The sequence below is a fragment of the Phoxinus phoxinus genome, assembly GCF_949152265.1.
Source record: "Phoxinus phoxinus genome assembly, chromosome: 15".
NCBI classification, from domain to species: Eukaryota; Metazoa; Chordata; class Actinopteri; order Cypriniformes; family Leuciscidae; genus Phoxinus; species Phoxinus phoxinus.
This window is the reverse complement of record NC_136890.1, coordinates 7149315-7159633: the sequence shown is the minus strand read 5'-3', so window position 1 is coordinate 7159633 and position 10319 is coordinate 7149315. Positions and strand designations below refer to the sequence as shown.

General features: G+C 36.0%; 1 protein-coding gene across 1 annotated transcript; it reads left to right on the top strand.

Annotated features, from left to right (window-relative positions):
* Nucleotides 1-1086: 1086 nt before the first annotated feature.
* kiaa2013 (KIAA2013 ortholog) lies at nt 1087-9439 on the top strand. The gene is made up of 3 exons (XM_079636724.1): nt 1087-2654; nt 4395-5248; nt 8347-9439. The coding sequence occupies exons 1-3, from the start codon at nt 1667-1669 to the stop codon at nt 8362-8364; spliced, it is 1860 nt and encodes a 619-aa protein (XP_079492850.1). The 5' UTR covers nt 1087-1666; the 3' UTR covers nt 8365-9439.
* The last annotated feature ends 880 nt before the right edge of the window (nt 9440-10319 follow it).

Here is a 10319-nt window from a genome sequence, read left to right as displayed (position 1 = left end):
TTTAAATAGATGAAGCCACAGTTACAAATCATAAAAAAATAAAATAAAATAAAAAATCCATAAGCCTTTGGTTCAGGAAAGATCTTATTATAAGAATCCTATTATTAAAATTGAGAAATGATTTTAATATATTAAGTGTTATATTGAACTATTTTCTCTAAAGTAAACGTGATATTGATTTGTCACTATATATATATATATATATATATATATATATATATATATATATATATATATATATATATATATATATATATATGTGTGTGTGTGTATAATGAAGGTGACTAAAATGTGCAGTAATTACAAATATTAAAATAGATAAAGCAAGAGAGATAAAATACATTACAAAAATAAAAATTATAATAACAGCAAAAATAAAAAATCCATATACCTTTAGTGGTTCAGGGAAGATTTTATACGAATCATATTAATACAATTCAGAAATTACTTTATATATTATTTCCAATTAACCTGAATTCACCCCTACTTCTGCAACTTTGTGTGTGTGTGTGTGTGTGTGTGTGTGTGTGTGTGTGTGTGTGTGTGTGTGTGTGTGTGTGTGTGTGTGTGTGTGTGTGTGTGTGTGTGTGTGTGTGTGTGTGTGTGTGTGTGTGTGTGTGTGTGTGTGTGTGTGTGTGTGTGTGTGTGTGTGTGTGTGTGTGTGTGTGTGTGTGTGTGTGTGTGTGTGTGTGAGAGAGGCACACTTTTTTGCCATAAAGGTGACTGATTATAAAGGTATATAAAATCTTGCAGCATGTTTATTAGATGTGTTTACCTTAAAAAAACGCTAGGCTTCTCGATATAATTAATACATGTACAATGTATATATTTCTTTATATTGCAAAATGTCATCTTCACATTCATTAACCCAAAAAAAAACAGGAAAGGCAGCAGTCATCACTTGTGCCGTAAAGCCGTTTAGAAGTTTCCAGGTCAGTATTATATACTGGTCCAGGATCAGTTTCGTCTTCCACTGCTACGTTGCAATGACGTGAGACAGGCTCCCAACGGCTGATTGTAGAACAGCGATTTGAATCGCTAACGTTACTCCAGCTTGAACTACGACAGGTCTTGAACTGCGACACTTCCGGTGTTTTTACGGCAGCCTGGTTTCCATTCCTTCCACAAACAGAGATGTCAGCTGGCTGAGAGATGACATGCACACTCTACAACATGATACAGCAAACGAACAACGACGAAATAAACTCTAGCAGACACACATAACTACGTGGGGCAAACATTGCTTCGACGCGACAAAGTAAATCTTGAAGAGTGAACGCGCAATGGGTGAGCAGAAATGTGTTGACTAGTCAGCTGACTAGCCTGATAACAGCAATTGGATTTAATGCAAACTCTCTGCAGACAAAAGTGTCTCGTTAACAAATGTCTGGAGCTGTTTTTGCATTTATTTGAGCGGAAAATAAGTTCAAGACCAAGTTCTTGAAAAAATATGTTTTTTGAACGAGGAACTGGGGATTTCCAGCACGCTGCCCGAAGAAATTACTAATACTTTTTTCCCCCCGCACGTTTTACTCTTCAAGTTAAGCTTGTTAGCCACTATGCCTGTCAAAGCTGTTTGCCACTCCCAGCTTTTACTGCTGTCAGGAAGTCACTGATGCCCTATATAACACATATCACCCTCAACTGAAGACAACCGCGGTAGTTTATGTTTAAACCGTCAAAGAGCTTTTGGAGCAAAAGGCAGATCATGTGGCTTCAGCAGAGATTAAAGGGGCTGCCTGGTTTGCTTTCGAGCAGCTGGGCCCGCCGTGTTTTGGTTGGATTACTGCTCTTTCTCATTTTCTACTGGTACTTGAGCTCAGATGGGCTCCTGAAGTTTCTAAACATGTCCAGGGAGCCCGGGGGAGCTGCGGGGGTGTGTTTGCAGACTGATCTTCACAGGTGGGTTTCGCTTGTTGACAGAGGGGAGGGAGTGGTTCTTACCCCCCAAACCAAAGAATCAATTCCAGTTGTGGTCGGTAATGGACATTTCCTGGTGGATGTGGACTCTAACAAACTCTGGGTAGCTTCATCTTCACAGCCTGGGTCTGCACCGGTTCACCAAACAGACTACAGCCCGATAGTGCGGTTGCAGGTGCCAGGAACGCGCTCTGAAGCTCGGGGAATGATGCTGTGGTACAGAAAAGGCTCTGTGCTGTCCTCCCGGTGCTTACTGACAGCTACTTCTCAGTCTTCTCATGACTGCGTAGTCGTACGCGAGGAATTTGTTGCGCATCGCAGCCGACCCAATGTTTATCTTCAGAGGATTCACGTGTCAAACCCTACAGACCATGTGGTTTCGATCGACGTGGTCATTGAGTCTCTTTCATTTAGGAGCACCGTTGAGAAGATGGAGGACAAAGAATTCATGCTGTCCTCAGGTAGGGTGCTCACGGAAAAGAAGGACACTGTGTTAGTGGTGGTGGCCACAAAGAGACTGAGCACCAAGATCCAGGTTTCTCCCAAATCTGAATACCAAGAAAACCTGGTGAGTGTGATTCACACTTCAGAGCCCACCGAGAGTGGGAAACTGGACGAGACTCTCAGCAAGCTCAGAGAAGGAGTCAAGCGAGAGATGGCCGATGTCCTCCGAGCGAATGTGGAAGAATTAATGCAGGACCACCAGCAAGCATGGGTGGATCTCTTCATATCTGGCAAGTTGACCGAGCACAGTCTACTGACATAATTATTATTCATTGTAAATAATTTCAGTATATACATTTAGGTTCGCTCCAAAAATATTTTTTGCTAGAATTCTGAATTAATAAATCCTTCTAAAGTCATTTCATGACAAATCAATATTTACCTTATATTTTTCCAAAGTGTTTAACATGCTTAACAGCAAATTTTAGTTTACTTTTAACTCAAACCTTCTAAATAAAAAAAGTACATTTTGAAAACTGGAAACCACCACTAGCCAAATATGAGCATTGAGTGTCGTGTAAATTGTCCTTATCTACCTTGTTTGAGATCTGCCTTTACAGTAAATGCTGCTGTTTAGATTATATTTTGAGGAATGAGATGAAGGAAAAGCTGATGAAGTCTGAGATGCAATCAAAATTGACAATTCATATTTTTATGGAGCATTTAGTATAAATGATTTATCCATGCACATAATTGTATATATGACAATAACCAGATGAACCAAATCAAGTCCGACCTGCCCTATTTTTTCTTGTTTGAGTAGCCGGTTTTCTTAAAAGAAATAGTTTACTTAAAAATTAAAATTCTCATAATTTACTCAGCCTCAAGTTGTTTCAAACCTGTATGAATTGTTTTCTTCTGCTGAGCACAGAAGATATTTTGAAGAATAATGTACCCCCTTGACTTCCATAGTATTTGTTTTTCCTACTATGGAAGTCAATGGGGTAATAATCAACTGTCTGGTTACTGTAAACAAACATGGTGGATGATGGACAAGAAGTGTAAAATAGTGTTTGGACAGCTTTTTACATAAAATTTGCCAAAAAAAAAAACAGTTTGGATGAAGTCCAAATTGGATTATGCTGCTGTCTTCCGTCAGCTTGCTTCCTGGTTTATAATAACTATTTGAAAACCATTTGTTAATAACAAAGCAGACTTTCATATCTTGTATATGTACAAGGGATAGTCAGTGAGCATTTGGATTTAATCTGAAATGTGTGTGTAAATGTTTCATTGGTGCCTTTAAGTCAATTTACAAGGCCAGTGTAAAAGCAAAGAGAAATGCATTCTTTTCTTTTTCTTTTTGTCATTACAAAAAAATTAACTTTCTTGATTTAATGCTTTGTTCATTTATCCAGTTACACATATACGAGTTGCTTGGGAATGTAAGGCCCAGAAGCAAATCTGCAGTCCAAATGCTGTTACCCATTTCACATGAGAAGACCTGAGCATAGAAATTAGAAAATTGTAGCTTTAATTCTAAAAATGGTGAAAAATATATGCCTAAATAGGGCTATTAAACGATTAATCGCATCCAAAATAAAAGTTTGTGTTTACATAATAAATGTGTGTGTACTGTGTATAATTTTATATATATATAAATACACACACATGCTTGTATATATTTCAGAAATATTTGTATGTATACTGTGTATAGATTTATATATCATTTACATTATATATAAATATTGTATATATAAATAAATAAAAATTCTTAAATATATACATGCACGTGTGTGTATTTATATATACAAAATAATTATACACAGTACACACACATTTATTATGTGTAAACAAACTTTTATTTTGGATGCGATTAATCGTTTCACAGCCCTATGCCTAAATATAATAAACATGGGTGGACTTTAGGGAAAAAAGTCAAATAAGTATATGACGACGCATTTAGGGTTTCTATTCTTGTTAAAGTGAAGCTAAAATGAAATCTTTCATAGTCTTTTTCTTCTTTACAGGTGTGGAAATCAGAAAGATCACAGATGCCCATACTCCATCCAGTCGTACAGTCAACAACACCCTGTACTACATTCTGTCCACCTCCACAGCGCCCCTCCTAGATCCGAGTCTCACAGCAGAAGAGCATGAACGACTGGAGTCCAGTCTGAATTACGCCGACCACTGCTTCAGCGGCCACGCCACCATGCATGCTGAGAACCTGTGGCCAGAGCGTCTGACCAACGTAGCTCAGATCCTGCAGCTTGTGAATCTCTGGAACTTGACTTTCCAGAAAAGAGGATGCAAGGTACTCGTTGCAGCAGGCACTCATGGGATGATGCAAGGCATGGTCCTGAGTTTTGGAGGTCTGCAGTTCACCGAAAACCACCTTCAGTTCCAGGCAGACCCCGATGTTCTTCACAACAGCTACTCTTTGAGGGGTATCCATTACAACAAAGACCTCATCAACCTGGCCGTACTGCAGGACGTCGAAGGCAAACCCTTCCTGCATGTGTCCGTCAAGCCTCAGGAGAAACCCGTGAAGCTGTACGCCTGCGAGGCCGGCTGCATGAACGAGCCCGTCGAGCTGACCTCGGAGCTGCGAGGTCACACGTTTCCTGTGATGGTCACCCAGCCCATCACGCCTCTACTGTACATCTCCACCGATCTCACTCACCTGCAAGACCTGAGGCACACGATGCACGTCAAGGCCATCTTGGCTCACGAGGACCACATGGCCAAACAGTACCCCGGCCTGCCCTTCCTCTTCTGGTTCAGTGTGGCATCTCTCATCACGCTTTTCCACCTCTTCCTCTTCAAACTCATCTACAACGAGTACTGTGGGCCTGGAGCCAAGCCACTCTTCAGGAGTAAGGTATAGACTGCGACGTGAAGACGAGCCATTTTTGGGGGGTTGTAACTGTGGTGTGTGTGAATCTCTTCTCCCTTTTTCCTCTTGCTCTCATTTTGTGCAACTCTCAAATTCTGCCTTGCAAGATATTGTTACCTCTGGAAACTTAAGTGACAATAATTGGTTTGGGTAACCCATCAAACTTTCAATCTGCTGTAATTGGAGGGTCGGGTGTGCTGATAATAGTTGCCTGCGATCTTCAGCCTGGGTGTTCTCTCTCTCTCTCTATGAACTTTTTGATGAGCTGAAAGCACCAGTGCTTTAAAGACACTATTTGATGAGCTTTGTTTTTTCCTCATTCGGTCTGACACAATTGGAACTTATTTGTGTCAAAGAAAGAAAAAAAATGAAGATATTTATTTTTTTGAATATACATGGAATGATGTTCCGCTTTGCAGAATAACCATTTGAAGAACAATTTTTGAATGTAATTTATCTCTTGATTTTCAGCAGACTTTCCCATCTTTTATATGTAGTTTTACAGCTAAAAAAAAATCTGTTTAGAGTATTTAATTTTTATTATTATTATTGGATAGCAGGTGAGGTTTTGAATTTTATTTCATCTTAAATTTGTGAGTAAACTTTTCACTGGTGCCTTCAAGTCTTTCTTCTTCCAAGCTGGTTTAAAGGGTTTTGTTTCTTTAAAATCAAATTTCTTTTTTGGTTTGTTTGCCATCTGTGGTTCTTGCGTATGGGTCTCACGTTTCATCTAAATGAAAGTGCATTTTGATCATTTTCAATATCTAGTTGTTGCTATGTGAAGCTGTTGCTACTTTAGAAAACTTAACCAAATGCATACATTTTTTTCATTTCTCACATCCATCCATCATCCCAAAAAATTGTCAATACTGATGGCCATTTGGGTGAAATACTTGATGGCTGGTAACATAAATTGACAACTTTTAAATCTCCAAAACCCGTCAAGAACACCAGGTCATTTCACCCCAAAGTAAAAAATAAATAAATAAGAATATTGTATAAAAAATTACGCCTTATATGAAAATCATATAATGCATTAACCCCGCCTATTTTTCAGTGGTGTTGGTTCCGGAAGACATTTTTCCATTAATTTTTCCCATGCACAGGGATTTTTTTATTTATTTTTTCCAAAGTCATGAACCAAGGACAATCCCATGAAACATTGTGAATTACATAATCAAATGAAAAACTGGAGAAATAGAAAAAAAAATATATATAATTATATATATATATATATATATATATATATTATTAGTCCTTGTCGGTGCGTTCCCTGCCAGCTTTTTTGGTGTGATTTGCTCACAGTGACTCTAGTGAAATTTTCTGCACAGCATCATGGGTAATTTGGTTTTTCACACAAATTCAGCTGTTAATCACAATTATTTAAAAGAAAAATGTAATAATGTACACACGTCTTCAACAAAAGCATATACTGTCCATTAACATCCTCGTAACTCACAGTAGGTCTGTCTTTAAAGGTTTGTCAGTTATTGTTACAAATATTTTTTTCTTATGGAGAAAAGAATGGGAGTTTTTACTTCCAGAACCCGATTGTTGCACTCTACTAAGTGTTTGTTTGTTTTTGGAGAATCTAAAAATAATCAATTTACTGTAATGGGAATTACTAAAAAAAAAATAGGCTTAATAATTTGTGATATATGAAAATTATTTGCAGGACATTTGGTAAGTGTGTGTGACTGACTGACATTTAACAACTGAATTTATGTCGGTTCAGGGTTTAGAACACAAAGTGAGATGGGACAAATTAAAAAGCACTTCTTGCTTAATATTAAACATGTATTACTCGTGTAAATGTTCAAGTAGGCAAATTCAGTTTCACATGGCCTGAAGTTCATATATGCACTGATATTGAGCTGCATACTCGTTAGATCTCTGCCAACTGTTATTAATATGTACGTTACACTAGCTCAGAGAAAAATCTCCTCTGGTTTGTCCATTTATTATTTGATTGTTATTGTTAATGTCCTGCATTGTTTGCCGTGTGGGTCTCAAAGCATTTTTCCCACGATAGTGAACAAAAGTGATCTTTTTTTCTCTCTTTTTTTGCAGTGTTGCATTTGTTTGAATTCTGTTGTGTTTTGATTAAATTAACAATCAAGAGTTAGACAACCCTCTTTCATTGTGACATTCATTCACATTTATTTTAAAGTTTGACATAATCCGGGGCCATACAGTGAATCTTGTTCAGTAGTTACTCATCACTAGAGCTGTGAAACGATTAATCGCGATTAATCGCATCCAAAATAAGTTTTGTTTACATAATATGTGTGTGTACTGTATAATTATTTGTATATATAAATACACACACATGCATGTATATATTTAAGAAAAAATTTATATATAAAATATTTCTATAATATAAATTATATAAAAATATATATGCAGTATACATGCAAATATATACATGCAAATATTTCTCAAATATATACATGCATGTGTGTGTATTTATATATACAAAATAATTATACACAGTACACACACATATATTATGTAAACACAAACTTTTATTTTGGATGCGATTAATCGTTTCACAGCTCTACTCATCACTAATGTCAAATGAGTGCCGCATCTGAGTTGCCTTAAAATGTGTCTCCTAGTATGTGTAACATACTGAAGAAGATGCAGTGTAGTTTTGTTCAATTGTGTATTAGTTCCTGACGATACACGGGGACAAAATTACTTGATTGGAGTTTGAAAAGTCAACTTGGATGAATCAAATCATTTTTCTTTTGTAACACGCCTGACACTGATGCTGTCAATGATAATGTCTGCATTCTGTTTATTTGTCAGCATTTTATAATTAGCATAGAGTCCATCAGGTGTCAGGGGCAAATGAGATCATAGATCCATTGGATGGAGAAACTTCAACAGGTGTAAAATACGAGTGTTAAAGAAATAAATCAATAATAATAAAACCTAGACTTAAGTTAAAACTTTCCCGTTCACATCCGTTGGTACAGTTTATGTTTTGAAATCTACAAATGTTTAAAAACTCACAAACTGTGTTCACATTAATGTATTTCCCCCCTTTAACATGCATACTTTATTTGTTATTTCAACAGGATGTTGATACTGTCTGAAGCCTAATCCAGTGAGCAGAAACATTAAATATGGCTCTATCTCTGGATGTCCTCTCAGGATGTAGCAGTGTATATAAGATATGTTTTTCCATTTTTGCTGTGTGAATTTAATAATGATCATTAGCTGATTTTTATTGAGAATTATAGAAGTTGTTATGGTTAAAATATGAAGACTATTTATGTCATAATGATAAAACTATTTAAGTCATAATGATAAAACATCATAAATTATGAAGGATCCAAACAAGCCTTGTATTCATTCTTTGAGCTTGCAAGCACAATAATAAAATCTTAATGAAAAACAAAATCAAATATGCAACTCCTAAGCGTGTTCAAACCTCCATTGATTTTATGTGAGTTCAGCTAAAATATATATTCTTTAATCGTGATGAAATGGAAGCAGCAGCAGATCCATTCATCCATTATTTACGCTCATCCCTAATGTGACGTGAAACAGGTTATCGAAAAATAAAATGATTGTTGATTGGATTTTAAGATGTGGACGTTGGACTCCAAGAGATAGTTGAACACAAAAGAAGATATTTTGAAGAATGTCAGTAACCAAACAGTTGATTGACTTCCATAGTATTTTCTTTCCCATACTATGGAAGTCAACGGGGTCCATCAACTGTTTGGTTACCCATGTTACCCCAAAATATCGTCTGTTGTGTACTTGTGTTCAGCAGAAGAAAGAGGTTTGGAACAACTTGAGGGTGAGTAAATGATGACAGAATTAAAATGTTTGGGTGAACTATCCCTTTTAAAATAATGCGAGATTGCTGTTGATTGTGGAGGGGTGAGATTTAAGTGGACGAAATTATTGGAGAAGTCTGATATACATGGATGAATCATTCACAATAAGCCATTTAAAAAATTTAAAATATGGTAAATGAATCTGTCTGGTTATACTAGGAATACTGATCCGTGCTAAAATAGCCGGGAAGAGGGAATGTTGCTTGTTTGCTTAAAAGATTTTCTCTGAGCATCACTGATTTAATGACAATGAATATGGAAGGAAAAAAAGCATGTCTTTGAACATTATAGTTTCTATATGCGCATTTTGGGATATTGCATTGAAAAAAAACACTAGATGGAAATGCCAAGAAAAATTAGCATTAATTAAGGCAGATATTCTCCACATAAACTATGGAAGCACATTTACAGAGGGATGCGTACGTTTATTGCAGCAACTTACTTTTTTATTGCAGATATTTTGCACTAATTTCCCAGGAAGTAATGTTTTTGTTCTCTTGAACAGATTAAAATTTTATGCGATATTCCAATATTGCGCACTAGTTAAATTTGCAACTTTGGATGTAAACGGCTAATGACAGTTTCAGGCCACCACCGTTGTGCTCAAATTACATCAGATAATATTAGTATGTCTCTGATTGTTGTGTGCAATCAACATGATTTAAGCCTGTTGATTAATGTTTAAAAGAAAAAAGAAACTTAAATTAAACTAGTTCAGTCAAATTAACTTTTATGAGTATTTAGCACTTTCTTTTTCTTTCAAGTTCACAGAACTGATATATTTTAAGTAAATTGAACTGTTTCATTGTTTTGAGTTTTATGAAATTATTTATTTTAATTTAGATGAACTTAAGTTTAACTAAAATGTCTATTTCCCAGCATGCTTTGCCAATGGCACTCGAAAGGGAGAGTAAATGCTAAAATTAAGTGTAATATAATGTTGTTGTTTTTTGGTGCAAGATTAATGTTAAGTGGGAGATTTAGTAGTGAAGTTTCAAGTTAAGAACAATAAAAATATATAAGTACAAAATAAAAATCTGCTAGTTCTGCTTACTTAAACTTTGAATTTCGTAACTTAAAAAATTTGAGGCAATCGATTGCCTTAAATGTTTTGAGTTTTGCCAACTTATTCGGGTTGTCATTCAGCAGATGCTTTTATCTTAAGTAAATTTATTGTAAGTAAGTAACTTTATTTTAGACAG

Coding starts and splice junctions, on each gene's coding strand:
- kiaa2013 (XM_079636724.1), top strand. CDS start 1,667: ATGTTTAAACCGTCAAAGAGCTTTTGGAGCAAAAGGCAGATCATGTGG. Junction 2,655..4,394: donor GGTGGATCTCTTCATATCTG/GCAAGTTGACCG, acceptor TCTTCTTTACAG/GTGTGGAAATCAGAAAGATC.